Raw genomic sequence first — 17,297 nt, 5'->3', positions numbered from 1 at the left:
TGTGGGCATCGTACGGCAGAAGCGGGGAGCGATTTTTCACAGGGATAGTCTGTCAAGGCGACAAGGTTATTCGAAGACAATGGACGACACGCGATAGTATTAAGTGTAGAGGAGGACACTTTCAGAACTATCGCTCCCATGTTTGGACACCTTTTGTTTCCTTTTGGAGTTCAGCACCGGTTACTACATACAGCACTTAAATAATTCTTGGTCTGTCGGTCTCTACTCCGTAGCACCGCGTCACTGAGACCTTTCCAGGGCAGATATGTTTCCGACGCCATGGGGAGACGGCCACTATCGAATTTCGGAGCAGACCGGGCTAGACAGCCTGGGAAGATCGGTGAGCGGGTCCCTGATTGGCATTAAGCTCTCTGTGGAGAGGCAACCAGGCCGTTTCCAGGCCATTATTGCGCTTTCCCTGCAGAGGACCTGGCTCAAAACTGGAGGCCGCGTTGTTGGCGCTCACCGTCGCTCACCGTCGCTCATCGAGCGTGCGAGGGCCGGTCACTCGGTGACTTTGTGGGCCAACACGCGGTTGTGGATCTGGACCTGTCTCTTGGTCCGTACTCCGTGCTCCAGACAGGTGCTCCTTATGGGCATATCGAGAAGTGTGATCATGTACCTTCAGTGCTACTGGTGACCACACTGAATGAAAGTGCCGTGGCCTTTCTTCGGACATGGTCGAACCCTTAGCATCATGATCCTGGAGAAACCAATAGATGCAAGAGGGCCTTTGGTAATTAGGACTTCCAAATATGGTTGCGCGTATTCATTATACAGCGTTTGTTCCATTGGCAAGCACAAGAGCATCGTTTTTCAGAAGGGCAAGAGCGGGCTAGCAAACAAGATAGGAGCCCTGGTACTGCTGTCCCTAAAAAACCAACAATATCGTTGCTGATAGAGCCCTGATATTTTGAAACAAAGGCCATCGTTGATGCCGGGATACCATTCAAACATGCCAACACGGAGGAGCAATCCTAAGATTTAGGTCTCGAGGAGCTGAACCAATGATTATCGAGTTGCGAAATCACCGGCTACGACGACCCGAAACCGCGTGGAGATCTGGGTTCCAAAAATCGATATACGCAGTAGACTGCCCTCGCGCTTCGGCCACGCGGCTAGGAGACGGCTGAATCCTGATTGCGCAATGAGATTATCTGCCGATCCACTGTCTCATTATCAGCGCTCCACTCTCAATCATGCCGCAGCCGATGTTAGCAAGTCACGAGCCCTCGTATACACCGTATCTCTAGCATCCATCCACGTCAATGTGGAGATAATGCTGTAGCATAACTCGCTTTGAAACCAAGATTACAGAATGCACAAAACAATCTTCTGGGCAGTCAAAAATCAGCCAACGTTATGGACGTCGAGCTTGAAGAAGAGAAAGGGTGATTAGCTGAGCGTTAGACCTGGAGAGCGACAGCTCCCATGTCCAAACTTCCTCGGCTGAGAATAGTCACCTGCGGCGCAGTAACTTTGAAGCCGTGGATTGGTAAATGGGCACATCGATCAACTCCTCCGTCCTCGACGACCTCGACAGGCGTCATGCAGAGCGCCCCAACGAAAATAGCACTCCGCCCAAACTAGAATGGACTGCAGAGCCCTGTAAACGTTAGAGGGACGACGCCTGGACATTGCCCCGAAATAACCGAAAAGCGATGCCCGATGGTTCGGTAAATGCTTTTAGTTGGACTGTTAATGACCTGCAGTTGAGTGCATAGAGCGTGTACGGAAGTCAAGTTATGCGCCCGAACGTAATTAAGAGATAGTAAATCGACCGCTCCATGGTCATGATTGTAGGGAATCTGTCAGAACCTGCGCGGCTGCGCCGTAAAACATGGCATAGCACTGCAGTCACAGCTATCTCCTTCGTACCCCGCTGTGGAAGACACACTGTGGTTTTCAGCTGCTTGTGGGAATCGTTGCATCCGCTGCCATGGATAGATAATGGAAAGACCCGCAACGGGAGCAAAGAGTTCAACAGAGATACGCGCAGCCAATCCAATAATATAGCATAGTGCCTGGGTTGGTTGTTGGGAAGATGAAAACGTGTTCCAGAAGGCGGAGCTGGAGAAGGGACTGCGGCGCCTTGCATCTGGCCCCAAGCGGTGTCATGTTCGCGTCTGTCGGGTTTTTGCGCCATACAGGGGTGATGGGATATTCACATTTTCATTGGGTAGGTGAAGTGATAGCCTAGAACAATATGTCAGCCTTGAGCCCAGGTCTGTCCGCTTCGGTAGAGTTTGGCCTATCCAGGTTCGAGAACATCCCAAAGACGGAATATGGGACATGCGCGTTTACATACTGTGCAGAGAACCAAGTGTCCGAAAATCTGTCGTCGTTCCAAAATTTATTCCTGCAGTTTCGAAGGTGCATAATGCGACACTTCAGGAGCAGTATCAAGCAGGGACTACCTACTTTCTAAGTCAGTTTGGCCAGTAAGTAAATTGAAATCGCTTGGTACAGTACGTCAGGTAGTACGTAGGTACCAGCAATCATGAAGGCGCTGTGAGACTGCCTGCCTGGTGTTTGGCAGATTGTATCATTTGTGGAGGTGAGAAGACGACCACGAACTTTTGACGAGACAACACACTTTCGCAGAAGATCCTCAGATGGATAGCAAAGAGAACAACGGTCGAGTTACTCTGCAAGGTGGAAACAGACTCCGAATACAGACTGCTGCGGGGCGACCCGGAGACGCGGGCCGCGCGACTCATGATGTCCAGAATCAGATCGTGTTCCGTGACCTTTCCAGAGCCTCTAGTTGTCAACATCTGTCCTTTTTCTTTCCCATCTGCTGTCAGGACGCTCCGGGACGGCGTCCTATGTTACCTCATGATTTCTCTCCATCTCCAGATCCCTTGAATAGGCGTTGACAGCGTAACTACTGGCGCGAGCGTGCCATCCAAACACTGCGCGTAGTTCAATATGGATCAGGACTACAAAGCCCGCAAGGAGGCTTTTGTCTCCAATCTGTCCGGAGGAGATATCATGGAGATCAATCTCGTCACCCTTGTCGCTCCGGTGAGTGCTGACCATCATCTTCTCATTGACACAGGAACTGACGAGGATTCTACTTAGGCCTCCATCCTTCTCTGGTCCGCCCTGCAATCTCGCCTCTCTTTCTTCACTCCATACAGCGCCGCGTCGCTGGTCACAGACTTCCTGCTGAACGTCATAGCGATCCTCTTTGCGACGACTCTGTATTCCTCCGCTCCGCTTCTCCTTAATATCCTCCTCATCTCCCCGGCAGTCCTCCTCGTGCTTGGTCCCAAACGGACCCGCGGACAGCAGAAAGCGAAGCCCCCGCGTCCTCCGCCCGCTCACGATGGCGCGCTCGAGAAGCCAGGACGAGCGGCGCATCAGCTGGATCCTTTTCCAGTCCACCCGTTCCTGACAACATACCGCGCTGCCATGATGGTGGTCACCTGCGTTGCCATCTTGGCGGTCGATTTCCGCGTTTTCCCGCGACGATTCGCGAAGGTCGAGAACTGGGGCACCTCTCTTATGGACCTGGGCGTCGGGTCGTTTGTCTTCTCTGCAGGGGTGGTGTCTGCGCGCTCCGTCCTCAGGAGCCGGACGGCCCCTCGCTGGAAGACGTTGCCGCAGAGGCTGGTCGCGTCGTTCCGACACTCGATCCCCCTCCTCGTCCTGGGCCTGATACGGCTGTACAGCGTCAAGGGCCTGGACTACGCGGAGCATGTGACCGAGTACGGCGTGCACTGGAACTTTTTCTTCACGCTGGGCCTGCTCCCTCCGTTTGTGGAGATTTTCCACTCCTTGACCGCTCTGGTCCCCTCGTACGAGATTCTGGCTCTGATCATCGCGGTCGCATACCAAGTGGCCCTGGAGTCTACGGATCTGAAGGCCTACATCCTCGTCTCACCCCGCGGCCCCGACCTTCTCTCGAAGAACCGGGAGGGAGTCTTTTCCTTTATCGGATACCTGGCTATCTTCCTTGCCGGCCGAGCTACCGGCTTACGAATCATCCCCCGTGGTACGTCGCCCTCGAAGACACCGCAGGAGGCGAGGAGGAGTGTGCTCGTGAGTCTGGTGGCTGAGACTCTGGTCTGGACGGTACTTTTCGTGCTCAACTCGACCTATGCGTTTGGCCACGGGGCCGCGATTCCGGTCTCGCGCCGCCTGGCCAACATGCCATATGTGTTGTGGGTTGCGGCGTTTAACAACGCACAGATCCTACTTTTCTGCTTTTTGGAGACGGTCTTCTTCCCCTCCGTGCACCGGGCCTCGGACCGGGAGAGCGAGATGGAGCGCAGCGCCTTTGCGACCAGCCGGATCATGGCTGCGTTCAACAAGAATGGCCTGGCCATCTTCCTGCTTGCCAACCTGCTTACTGGAGCGGCGAACCTGAGCATGCACACGCTGGATGCGAGCAGGGTGCAAGCCATGGCCGTGTTGATTGGGTACGCGGCTGTGTTGACGGGTGTTGCGTTGGGCTTGGATGTGTCAAACCTGAAGCTAAAACTGTAGACTATTGTAAAAATATGCATGAAATCGGATAGATCTATATATATATATATATAATGCTGCAATTAAACGCCATACAGGTAAACATGGATGAATATAAATTGTTTATTTCCTAGTGCTAGATAGCGTAGCCGTGCATTAAAGATAAAGACAGATAAAGCGGCGGACTATGCATGCGCGTCTTTGTTCACCACTCCACTATATAATGGCACAAGTCCCTCTTCTTCTTTTCTCATTCCGGCTGCCGATATTTTCACCATCATCATCGACCATCATGAGTGTCTATCCTTTGAGATCGATCACGATGGGTCCGAGGCGACGAGCTCCTTTACTTACAATACGTCACGGTATTACCATCTCCACCTCCGCAACGGCAACCGCGGCTGAGCTTAAAGCAGCTCACATGGCGGTTGCACGAGCTTCGTTTGTCCGTCCGGGACGGCGTAAGTTGTGCTGCCAATTGATTAATTGACAGCAAAGGATCCTCAAGAAGAAGACAGAGACAAGAAGAGGAAAAGAAAAAGAAAGACCAGAACGGCGAGCATGAGTCCCCAATTCTACAACTATCCCCAGCCCCGCGAGGGCCCTGCCGTCCCGTATGTGAACGAGACGCAGTCGATCCCGGTGTTTCGCGGACGGTTGCTGGAGGTGGGCGCGACGATGTGAGTATATATATATATATATATATCTTTATATCCGGTCTATAGAGGAGGTCGAGAAAGAGAATTGAAGGCATTTTCTGTTATGGAGAGTCAATACAGCGCTAACACATGTCAACAGCATCCACTCCTTCAGCTTCGTCCAGAACCACTTCTGGCGCAACGCCGGCTTCGACGTCATCCACGACATCAAGCACCTCAAGCAGTACGAGCCCCGCTACGACCCGGCCGTCGCCCCGATCCTGGAAGACATCAATGACAGCAGCAAGCCTCCGCGTAAACTCCCCGCGCCCACGACCCGCCGCGGCGACGGAACCGCCTACTACACCTCCGCCGACTACCACGCGCGCTACCTGTCCGGGGAGCTGACGCCCACGGCGGTCGTTGAGGCTCTGCTGCCCCTGATCCGGCGCGGAGATGATGGTGAGCCAGAGGGCCCGCATGCGGTCGCGTTCCTCGAGTCCCAGGAGGATCAGATCCGCGCGGCGGCGGAGGCGTCGACGCAGCGGTACAAGGACGGGAAGCCGCTGGGCCCGCTGGACGGAGTGCCTGTGGCGGTGAAGGACGAGGTCCATCTCAAGGGGTACACGCGGACGCTGGGCAGCAAGCTGGATTTCCGCCCCGCGGTGGACGAGACGTCGTGGTGTATCAAGAAGTGGGAGGAGGCTGGTGCGATTGTCATTGGGAAGACGAATATGCATGAGTTGGGGTTGGGTGAGTTTTCAATTTTCAATTATTTATCTCTTTTTGTTTTTATTGTTTTTCCTGCGAGGAAGGATGCAATTGGACTATCTACAATTTTCCTCAAATGGCAAAGTAAATCAAATAGCTAACCATATCTCTAGACACAACCAACAACAATCCAAACTACGGCACGCCCCGCAACCCTCACAATTCAGAGTACTACTCAGGCGGCTCGTCCGGCGGCTCCGCGTACGCCGTCGCGGCGGGACTGGTCCCTATCGCGCACGGCGCAGACGGCGGAGGCTCGATCCGCATCCCGTCCTCCTTCACGGGCCTCTGGGGCCTAAAGCCCACTCATGGCCGCATCTCCGGGTCACCTACTGTCGGACTCGCGCCGACTGTTGGCGTCCACGGCCCCATGGCGGCCAGCATTGACGACTTGGCTCTCGCGTATCGCATCATGGCCGCCCCGGCCCCCGCAGCGGAGGACCCCATCTCCGCGCTCTTCCCGGACCCGTTGGCTGCCATCCCAGACGCTTCGTCCTCAAGACCCAAAATAATCGGCCTTTTCCGCCCCTGGATCGACCGCGCCGAACCTCCCGTCCGTGCCATCTTCGACGCTGCCCTCGACTATTACCGTACGCAGGCTGGCTACACCGTCGTGGACATCGACATCCCCTACCTCCCTGAAGGCCAGCGCGCGCACGTCCTCACCATCATGAGCGAGAACGCCTCCAGTGTCAAACCCGATGACATCCGCCGCCTGACGGCACCAAACAAGGTCCTCGTCTCGCTGGGTGCGAACCAGGTCCGCGCAATGGACTTCATCACTGCCCAGCGTCTGCGGAACCTGCTCATGTCGCACCTCGCCCATCTCTTCCAGAAACACCCGGGTTTGGTTATCTTCACACCGACGACGCCAATGGCGGGTTGGAAGATCGAGGGCGGAAATGCGGATCTCTCCCATGGTGTGTCTGACGGCAAGGCCTCCGTCCGAAACATGGAGTACGCGTGGCTGGCTAATTTCACGGGTTGCCCTGCGATTAATTGCCCAGGAGGTTATCTGACTGAGAGCGGGGTGCCGGTGGGTTTGACAGCCATGGGAGAGTGGGGTAGTGAGGAGGCGTTGATCGCGTTCGCGAGAGATGGGGAGGGTGTTCTTAATGCGGATGTTGCTGTGTCGAACGGTGGTTCCAAGACGGCGGATGAGACGGCGGTCTCGAAGGGGCTCAGAACCCCCAGCGGGAAGGGGGCCCAGTGGGTGGATGTCATTGCGGAGGCGGGAAAGCAGACGCAGGTTGGGTCTGAGTGAGCTTGTGGAGTGTCCGTGAGGGCATCGTTTCTCCTGTAGTCTCGTATCGTTTGTCTGTCTACTACTACTACTACTACTAGTACTTAGATAGGTGCACGCATGGCCTCGATTTGTATATAGTTGTGATAGTATATTTATTATTCCCTTGGTGTTAAGTATCCCTGAACCCAATATGTTTTGCGATATTTATTTTGTGGACACCCCACTCTATTGTAAAAAAAAGCGTAATTCGATGTCATAAAAAGTTAAAACCTGTTCATAATTTCGTTTGTGGTCCATACAACTATCCTAATCACCTACCTACCTAGGTAGGTAGTTCGTGTGCTTGTTCCATACCCTAATCAACCATAACCATAACAATGATCACCACCCAAGAATCTCTAACTCCTGACTCGTACATGGATAACACCAAATGCAGGTCACTGTCCTAATTGCTTAATCCGAAAAAAGAATAAAAAATAAAAAATAAAAATAAAAATGAAAGTACCGCCGTGGATATGCGTTATATCCCGAAAGACCCTTCCCACTTCACTTCCTTCACCACGCCGATTCCAGTTCCCCAGTCCTACTTATCCCGTCCCCAATAGAACACTCCAACCAAACTAAACCAAACCCTGTCCCCAACCCTAAACGATGAACTAGGTAAATCCTAGATCCAAATCTCCTCCCCCCACTTCGGGACGTAAAACTCGCACCCCAGCCCCGCCGCCTCGCCATGCGCCCGGAGTTCCTGCAGGATCTGATTCCCCGGCGGCGGGCCATCCGTCAACGTATCCTTGATGTGGATGATGTACACCGACAGCCCCGTCAGGGGCTGTCTGCTCGAGTCCGCCGCCCACTGGGGGTTCTCATCGTGTATTGCTGAGTGCGGATCGTCCGCGTGGGACCCGACGTCGACGGGGTCCGGGATGCTGGGGGTGCGCTCGTCGTGGACGAGTTCCGGCAGGTTGGCTGCGGTGCCGGTGTTGGTGTCGCCGGAGTTGAAGCGTGAGGAGGGGCGGGAGGAGGTGGTACTGGTACCGCCGCCGCTTCTGATGCCGGCGGATGATGAGGTCCGGCTCGTTGGGGATGAGAGCAAAGTGTCGGATTTTCTTCTGTGTTTTGCTGTCGTTGAGCCGTAGAGGTGAGGTCTCGTTGTTCGCGGGCTCACTTGGTCGCCGCCGTCGGAGCTGCCGGTATCCTCGCGCTTGCGTTTTCCGTGGTGGTGGCTTGTTCTGTGCGGTCGTTGGACGTCGAGGACTTTTCTGGCCAGGACACGCAGCTCCGCGATCAGGTGTCGTGGGCAGAGATGGCCGTAGAGGGAGTGGTCGTCGACGGAGTCGTTGAAAGAGCATTCGATGAAGATTGCTCGGAGAGAGCCAGAGGCGACCTTGGGTGCTGCGACCTCCCAAACACGTTTGTTGCGAGGTTCGATGGATACAGAGTCCGGCTCGACGTCGCCAAAGACGATCACTTCGCTGCCGGTAGAGCGGTCGCGTATGAAGAATGCGGAGCTCTCAACTGATGCCAAAGTACTAGACTCCTTCGCACTATGGTGATGACCATGTAGATGATGAGACGGTCGTGTTGGTGAAGGATATACACTACATAAGAAGGGACAGTTAACTCAGACGTACTAAGCAGATTGCAATCGGGGACAACCAACTTACCTTGCTGCCTCTGTCTGATCAATTGGAATTCCTCTCGGGGAAGGCAACATCAAGGGATCCGTCGCGAAGATGGAGCTGCTAAGACGATGATGCTTGCCCGTCTCTGGGTGATACTTCTGCCTGCAACGCCCATGACTGACGCTCAAGCATTTGGTCAACAGGCCTTCGCATGCTCGAACATAGCCTCTCGCATCACCCCGACCGAATCGAGGATTCCCTCCTTCGACTAAGCGCTGATATGTGATCAGACCGGCACCGCCGTCCTCATCTGAAAGATTCGGCCAGATGATATCATTGAACATGTGGTTCTTGATAGCAGCAATCACAGACGGAAGGGCAGCCACAGTTTTAGGCCCGCTTCCAGCCTCCACCAGCGGCGTGTTGATCGCCAGGCCCGACAGATGATCCAGGTGCGGGTGAGTGATTAAAACGGCTCCAATGATTTCCCGGAAGATGTAGGCAGCGTTGGCCGGGGCCGTCTCGTGGGGCAGATCGAGTCCAACGAACGGTCCTTCTTTCATCAAGCCCTTTCCATCCTTCGATTCGGTGATATATCGCTCCAGCGTGCGGATGATGCCAGCGAGTAGAGTACCTGCATCGACAGCCACGACCGAACCGTGAGACCATTCTGTAGATGCTGACCGGACCAGTAGACCAGTAACGTTGTCCTCTCGTGGTCCTCCATTTGGACCCTTTGGAAAGAGAGATCCTATTAGCTTATGTTTCACATGCCAGATTCCGAAACCACAGCACTCGGGTCCTATCAATAAGCGGAAGCTATCAAAGAGCTACAGAATTGGGAAGTTGACGGTAGAATACAACAAAAAGAAGTAAAACGCAACTCAGAAATAGGTCTGGCAACCAAAAACACCGTTTCTATATGCACCTAGGGTATCCGTACATGCGTCTTGAAGGGGAAATGACAAAGACCTCACAGAGCAGTTACTCACCAGGACAATTACCTGAAAGGCTGCCTTATCTGACATCCCTTGACCATCTGGTTCCCCTTTCCTACCCCTGTGATGAACATTATTGGCGCGCATGAGGCCAACCACAGATCACCAGTCTAGCCCTTTGAGCCTAGTGGATACCAACAGATTCTTTGCCTCACTCAGGGGACATGCACTGCACAATACCACCCTGTTAATGCTGATGAGGCCAACGATACGTAGACTGCTGTGTCCGCTCAATCCTGTACTTCAGCTACAACCACTTTATAGAGATAAGCAAATTATGGGGAAGGCAAATTTTAAGCTGCGCTTCTGTCTAATGGCGACATGCGCATGCGCACCTAGCTCTCTAGTCTCCCAACCTCCTCTGTTGCATTATCTGTTTGGTCGAGGACGAGAATCGGGGCTGAGGCAGGACAAGTCCGGCAAAGCTCTGTCCCACTTCTAAAACCTGGCACTGCTGTCACAAGTATACTGGCTAATCTGTGTGACGTGGGAAGGTGAAATTCAAGGCGAATGGGGTTGACTGCAGAACAGAAATGTCTCAATTTCAGAGCTCGTGGCAGATTTGTTGAATCCTCTCCGCGTTTGCCCTTGCCGTGGGAAAATTATCAAATCTCCGGGAAGTCGGCACCAAGAGGGAATGGCCGCAATGCGTGGCTAAGACCGCAGCTGTAGCTTGTGAGGTGTAGATGCAATCGAGCGCGAAAATGACGTCGCACGCTCGAGACGATCGATCGGCATAGCCCGAAACGACTGACAATTCACACACACCACTGACAAGGAAACCTTGGGCAACGACGAGGCAGGAAAGGGCAAGATCTCAGCAGTCAACGGCTCCTGAGGAGTTTGGAAGACGATCACGAGCAATAAAAGAGAAAGGGGGCCGGTGTCACATTCAAATAAATGGCTTTGTGGAACGGCCGGGTGGAACGTCTCGCGGCTCCAAGATGGGGATCAGCGGGAATTCACGTCAGAAATCTTATCTTTATCTTCATCAAGAAGAGATCGACGGCTTCGATAGAGCCTCAGAAGATAAGCAACCGCGGGAATAAGACCAAAGCAGGACGGGACAAGAAGGAAGAGAGGGGGGCTGGGAGAGAAAGAGATCGGCCGGAGGAGGTTACACTCGCGAGAGTTGCTCCGCGGCGCTCGCCCAGCCAGCTTCTCCCCAGGTTCCCCCGGGCTGACCTTGATCCCGATCCGCATTCGACAAAACCTTGGAGCGCAGCCCATGGCCGTTCTTCGTCCTTTGACCTCCGCTGGCAGCTGTTCCAGACCCCGATCGCTCCTCTTTGATTGCTTGTCATTTCGCAGTCCAGCTCAAGGCCCAGCGCGAAGAGTGGAGTGCGCCGGCTACGCCCCGTGGACTTTGTGGGGAAAGCTTCAACTGGATCAGCGACCAGGCCCTTGCTTGCGTTCTCCGGGCTGTGTTTCGCTGCGCAAGTGGGCCGGCGAATTGTTGAAGAACTTCTAGAGGGGCTTGCTAGCCGCCGGCCGACGGGGTACGGAGTCTTAGAGCGATCTTTTTATAGCAGCGGTAGGGCCTCCAATCTCCACTGCGGCTCTCCCACAGCTGCTGTCCGCCCTGGAGAACATCTACACGGTTACACAAGAACCAAGGATGGTGGTACTCAAGCAGTTCTGATTCGTGGGAGATTGTTGCTCATTCTGTACAGAAATGATCGTGGACAGGCGCACCACCAGCTCCTGCTCTGGCGGAAACACATCACGATACAGTATAGACGCGCTGAACAAGACTAGCAAAACAAAAGGAGTCTCCCAAGATATAGACATCATATCCGAAGCAGTCAAGACGGAGCACTTGGGAGACAACAGGTGCCCAAGGAGCCAACTGTATTAGGTCCTTCTCGCGATACCCCGCGCTGCCTGCGCTTCTTGCCTGGTAATTGTGTACAAATCCAGAGTCCCACCAGCCGGCCTAGATGTAACCCGCAAAAGAAAGCACAAGACACCTGTTTCCCGTTCCTGAAGTAAGCTGCTTCATCTTCCTTTCCCGGTTGCCTAGCCTATAACGTCCTGCTGGAAAAAGACACCACCCAATAAACGCCAGCCATGACCGCTAAATCGATAGAGCAGGAGGATGGACAGAAACCAGTGTGGTATACCTCATGTAGCAAGTAGCGATAGCAAATCAAACAAAAGAATTGACAGAGCCTTGGGGCTTCATCGTTCCCGATCATCTCGGTTCGCATCTGGTATGTACCTGCGATCATTCCCAACAGCAGCATCGTAGCTAGGTATTGGCGGCTGATCCGGCTGCGTTCCAACACCTTCTTCGACTTCGCTGCTATCTGGACTTGAATACTCTGGCGGTGGCTCCTGTGCATGCAGCAAAGGAGCAGATTCATCAGAACCCGCTCTACCAACATTCGTTCGACTGGAGCCTTCTCCGATGTCCTCGTGGGAGGGTATGTGGGGAAGTTGAGCAAGGGAGATGTCCGTGGGTGAGCGGATAGGACCGGGACTTGTGGGTGGCCCAATCCTTACAGTCGTACTCGGTCTCGTATATCCTGGCTCCAGGTAACCACGATGTGATGCGTGTGCAGCGCTCTCTCTACCGGTTTCCAGGAGTATGCTTCCCTGCTCACTTCCGTAAGGAGGGGGCGGTGCCAGACTACCAGTCATGGGGGCCAACCCCCATTTCTTCACGTTGGCCTCAATAAAGACGAATCCCATCTGACCAAAGTTAACGTGTACTTGACAAGGTCCGTTCGCGCCGACTGTCGGAAAGAAATTCTGCGATTTCAAGCCATGAACCACATCGTCGAGTTTCTTCCCGTTGCGCGTGAAAAAGATTGTCCCCGACCTTGGACGGTATCCGACCCCGATCACGTCCCCCTGAACAAATTCCGGTCCGTAGGCCGTAGGAACAAAGGGCTGGTTGTATCTCCGATGACCTGTTGACTGGTATGCAACAGAAGTTTTGTGAAACCCTGTACGAGAAGTATTAGCATCGCGTGCAGGATGAGAGTTGATGCACATCCAACACACCTGGTAATCTAAACAGTGGATACGGTTTTGTGGTCATTCCGATGCTGATCAAACTCGATTCAGGTTTGTCGTATATTTTGGCTTCCCAGTAGTACACTTCGTTCTGCTTAGGCACCGGTAGATTGCTTTGGACGCTGCACTCGGAGTCAAAGAATTCGATCTCTGTTCGAGCTTCGACGAAGCAGTTCGCAATCTCGAGTTCCGGCTCGAATTCCCATGCTGAGACACCTTTCTCCTGGATCGCAAGGAACTGAGAAAGAGAAATGTCTGTCTGCATAGACTCGGGCGGGTTGGCTTGGATGAAGGCTGCAGGTTATCGAATTAGTCTCAACGCCTGTAAATGGTCATACATAGCACTAGAGTCCATTATAGTATAAAGAGAATAGACGCACCTTTGGCTCTCAGATACTCCGCCCGCGACAACTCATCCATCACCTCCAGGGCCTCCGCCTCTTCCCGCGCAAACGCCTGTTCATCATCATACTCGCCTGGCCGCCCGATCCGATCGAGAATGATCCTCCCACGCTGGGTATACTTGAAGAAGAAGAATACAGCAAGGACGACGACCGCGACACCCGCGGAGCCAAAGGCAGAGAGGATCCCGATCAGGATGCCCTTCCCGGTCGAACCGGCATTGCCGCTAGCGTGGACGACGACATCACCAGGGTCTGCCCGCTTGAGGTGAGGCGATAGAGCGGCCTGCGCGAGTCCATCGGGGTTGCCGTTGGGATAGGAAGCGGCCTGGAAGGGCGGGGGAGGTAGCGGTGTGAAGCCGCCCGTCAGTGACGTTGGCGGGTTGCTAATGACGGAAGTCGTCAGCGTCGAAGGAGCATCGAAGAGAGCACCGGGGCCCGATGCCTCAGATCCCCGCATCGTTCATGAACGTGGGCAGACGTTGACTACTGGGAGATCCAGATGGACCAGGAGATATAGGAGTATCAGTGGATGGAGAGAGAAGGGCAGAGAGACGAGGTGGCAGAGATATGGGTGACGGGAATGGGGATGATCTGGAGACGTCGAGAGGCAAGACGAAACCACAGCCGGGAGCGGTGCAGGCGGGGGTCCGGGCCAGGCTGGTCGCACGGCGAAGACGCTCGATTTCGGCGAACTCTCGTCCAACAGCCTTGCAGGTCCGTGGCGGTCATCCAGCAGAACAGTCGCTGGCCAGGGCTCAGCACGGCGGCTATGATGTCTTCTCCCAAGAAAATAGAAGCGCATAGTCGAATGCAAGGCAAATTGGCCAGAGGGATGCGCTGCGAAACGCGTCTCGGCCTGTGACAACCCATGTCTCTGGCGGCTCTGCGGACACCTCTGGTGCCTTCTGACTAACCGCCTGGTCCTCGTGGCTCCTTGCGTCATGGGCTCGACCTCCAGGAGCTCTCCATCCTGTCCTCTCCTAGCTTGCCTTCTCTGACCATGGGAGCTTCTGCCATGGCCGTCGCCTCTGTCAGCAGTCCATCAGATATCGATATCAGTACCTTCAGTACCTATGACATCCGCCTGGAGGTAGCCGGCTCCAGCTGCGATAAATATCCTGGTCAGTTATCTTGCCTACCCCTACGTCGGACAGGCAGCGCTCCATGGCCCTTCAGACCTCCCTTCTACCGCCTTCACGACGTACGACAGGATCCATCGTGTCTCGTCTCTTGTAACATCCCTTTCAATGGCCTGAACTGACATTCCTGAGCAGCGAAGCAACATGCTCGCAGGGTCGCAGCACAGCTCGGTGTTTCTCACGGCCTGATCTACCTGGTCGGTCAGCCGACCGTCTATCTGGATGACTCCGATCAAACACGCCCATTCCGACAGAGACGGTACTTCTACTATCTCAGCGGTGTCGACGAAGCGGACTGCTACCTAACCTACGACATCGGGAGCGACCTTTTGACCTTGTACGTCCCTGACTTCGACCTACACCGGGCGATATGGATGGGCCCAACTATCACGGTGAAACAAGCCCAGGAGAGGTAGGTTCTTCTCTGGTCATGATCAGCCTCGTTTCGTTCGATTTCTGAGACCCGATTCTAGATACGATGTAGACCGAGCGAGGTATTACGCTTGTCTCAAGGGAGACATCGACCGTTGGGCCGCTGCAAACAACCAGAACTACCCTATCTATATCCTTCATGACTCGCAGGCACCTACAGACAACCCTCCGACCTTATGGCTAGACACTACGCAACTGATGCCAGCGATGAACACGTGTCGGGGCGTCAAGGACAAGCATGAGATTGAACTGATCCGTCGTGCAAATGAGATCTCCGGGCTTGCCCACAAGGATGTTCTGCAGGGCATTCACAAGATGGTTAACGAGACGGAGATCGAAGCGACGTTTCTGGATACCTGCGTCTCCCACGACGCAAAGAACCAAGCGTATGAGATCATCGCTGCATCTGGAGCGAACGCCGCGACCCTCCATTATTCGAAGAATAATGAGCCACTCAAGGGCAGGCAGCTAGTCTGTCTGGATGCTGGAGCGGAGTGGAATTGCTACGCCAGCGATGTTACTCGAACTTTTCCGCTGCAGGGACGATGGCCAAGCGCTGAAGCCAGGAACACCTATCGCATAGTGGAGAAGATGCAGGAGGAGTGCATCAGGCGGATTAAGAAGGGTGTTCGATACCTGGACCTACATGTCCTCGCTCACGTTATCGCGATCGAAGGACTCCTTGAGCTGGGCATTCTCAAGGGAGGTTCTGTGGAGGAGATCCGCCAGTCTGGTGCTTCGAGGGTATTCTTCCCCCACGGGCTCGGTCATCATGTCGGACTCGAAGTCCACGATGTATCTGGGGAGTCGTTGATGGCGATAGCGGACGACGAGCAGGCGAAATACAGCTCTGTCCTTGTACCGACCACTAGTCGTTCACCTTGTACTCTCTCCGCCCCGACCCTGGAAGAAGGGATGGTGGTCACCGTGGAACCTGGGCTCTACTTCTCACGTCTGGCGTTGGACAACGCGCGGCAGCAACCGCTCGCGAAGTACATCAACTTCGAAGAGGCCGAGAAGTACATCCCAGTTGGCGGAGTGCGCATCGAGGATGACATCCTCGTCACAGCGGATGGCTATGAGAACCTGACTACGGCCCCGAAAGGGGAAGAAATGCTCGAGATCATCCGGAAGGGGGAGATGGTTGTGGGCGTCGAAATGTAGAATGACCATACGAGCAGGGAAATAATGATTTGGAATAGTAGAGAGGCATTTACAGGGCCAATTGGCAATAGTTCATCATCTGGAAGACACCGGAAGGGAGAGCGACGAGAAGAGAATTTCCCGAGTCTCGCTAGACCTGAAAAAGGCTCATGTTTCGAGAAGGTTGGAAGCACGCTCAAACGTGCTCGGTGGCATAAGAACTAGTGGTAAATCACAGGAGCTTGCGAAGTTCCCCGGGCCAGCCAGAGCCCAGCCGCAACCGGCTAGCCACAAGGCGGTGACAGTCGGAGCCCACTCAGGACCCTACATCTGATCGGGTAACCCGTGTTCCGAACGGGTACTCCCGATGCGTGCTGGGCCTGGCCGCCCTGGCCGTGCCGTATCAGCGTATCGTTACTGTACGTAACCACGGCGCGGAGCCGGCCGGCCGCCAAAACTGACGTAGACCATACGTCACAAACAAAATTTCGCTGTTCCATACGGTAATCCGTATTGGGTCCTCGCTACAGAGTACGGTGTAAGTCAGTACCTTAGGTGTCCAACCCCGTAGGTAGCCGCAGCTTTCACCGAAAGGGCCCGTCCCGGGTCCCGCGGAGAGGCTGCCTGAGATCCTGAGGAGCGGCCTGAGGAAAAATGTGGACAAGCCGGGTCACCTCACCCCGTCAGACCACTCCGGTCCGCATCGCGCAATTTCGCACAAAGTGTTCGATGTGTTTGAGATGGTCTTACAAACATGAGGAATTGAGTTTGCAAATGATGCCAGATTTAGAGTATCCTATGGCCTGATCACTTAATATTGCGTGCTCGTGCAGCTTGTGAGGCTCTGACTGGGCAGTTTGGCGGATTGACACCCAAAAGCATTCCTGACGTGATCTGCTCGGTAGGCGCTGCCGATTCGCTCCACGTCCACACAACATGGGGCAGATCAGAGAGATTTTCAAATTCCTGCTCACCACGTCGATAGTACTGTTAGTCAACAGTGGGGAATTTGCTGTCCAGGGTCCTTCGATTCGTTCCTTCGATGGACGTTTCGTGATCGCTGCGCTGGACCCATAATGTGGAGCTTCGTGGCTGCTAGTGCTGGTGAGTCACCTTAGTGTCAGGGTGCTAGAACGCATACTCCTGATTCGGGGAATCCTCAGTGTCCCCAGTCTCCAGTACGACTCATATAAGTCTCGAGTCACTCTGCCATTGCCACTGTTCTGGTTCTGCCTACCACCATCTCATCCTTCATAAAAGGCGGGATGATGGTCACAACTCCCCTCTCGGTTGTTGTTCTATTTCTTCCATTCGACAGAGGCGCTTGGGGGTAGCGACCCTGCGCCTTCATAAACATTGACTCGGTTTACGCATTCCTGCTTATCATCCTACATCGATCGGACCAAA

The 17,297-nt window shown here is 54.2% G+C and overlaps 5 protein-coding genes across 5 annotated transcripts; 3 read left to right on the top strand and 2 right to left on the bottom strand.

The window, feature by feature from the left end:
* Window positions 1-2,931: 2,931 nt before the first annotated feature.
* On the top strand, window positions 2,932-4,494 carry VTN00DRAFT_9190 (uncharacterized protein; the record flags this gene model as incomplete). Its single annotated transcript, XM_069436123.1, has 2 exons — window positions 2,932-3,027; window positions 3,085-4,494. The coding sequence occupies 2 exons, from the start codon at window positions 2,932-2,934 to the stop codon at window positions 4,492-4,494; spliced, it is 1,506 nt and encodes a 501-aa protein (XP_069284775.1).
* Window positions 4,495-5,034: 540 nt separating this feature from the next.
* Window positions 5,035-7,146, top strand: VTN00DRAFT_9189 (uncharacterized protein; the record flags this gene model as incomplete). Its single annotated transcript, XM_069436121.1, has 3 exons — window positions 5,035-5,153; window positions 5,272-5,864; window positions 5,996-7,146. 3 exons carry the CDS (start codon window positions 5,035-5,037, stop codon window positions 7,144-7,146), a joined length of 1,863 nt encoding a protein of 620 aa, XP_069284774.1.
* Window positions 7,147-7,795: 649 nt separating this feature from the next.
* On the bottom strand, window positions 7,796-9,838 carry VTN00DRAFT_9188 (uncharacterized protein; the record flags this gene model as incomplete). The annotated part of the gene is made up of 3 exons (XM_069436120.1): window positions 7,796-8,729; window positions 8,796-9,487; window positions 9,746-9,838. 3 exons carry the CDS (start codon window positions 9,836-9,838, stop codon window positions 7,796-7,798), a joined length of 1,719 nt encoding a protein of 572 aa, XP_069284773.1.
* A 2,094-nt stretch (window positions 9,839-11,932) lies between these two features.
* Window positions 11,933-13,633, bottom strand: VTN00DRAFT_9187 (uncharacterized protein; the record flags this gene model as incomplete). Its single annotated transcript, XM_069436119.1, has 3 exons — window positions 11,933-12,702; window positions 12,761-13,066; window positions 13,153-13,633. 3 exons carry the CDS (start codon window positions 13,631-13,633, stop codon window positions 11,933-11,935), a joined length of 1,557 nt encoding a protein of 518 aa, XP_069284772.1.
* Window positions 13,634-14,176: 543 nt separating this feature from the next.
* On the top strand, window positions 14,177-15,911 carry VTN00DRAFT_9186 (uncharacterized protein; the record flags this gene model as incomplete). The annotated part of the gene is made up of 3 exons (XM_069436118.1): window positions 14,177-14,297; window positions 14,451-14,727; window positions 14,789-15,911. The coding sequence occupies 3 exons, from the start codon at window positions 14,177-14,179 to the stop codon at window positions 15,909-15,911; spliced, it is 1,521 nt and encodes a 506-aa protein (XP_069284771.1).
* Between the last annotated feature and the right edge of the window lie 1,386 nt (window positions 15,912-17,297).

This window comes from Thermoascus crustaceus (genome assembly GCF_041956765.1).
Source record: "Thermoascus crustaceus strain CBS 181.67 unplaced genomic scaffold VTN00scaffold_7, whole genome shotgun sequence".
NCBI classification, from domain to species: Eukaryota; Fungi; Ascomycota; class Eurotiomycetes; order Eurotiales; family Thermoascaceae; genus Thermoascus; species Thermoascus crustaceus.
Note: the sequence above shows the minus strand (reverse complement) of the source record. Positions and strands in the feature narration are given on the sequence as shown.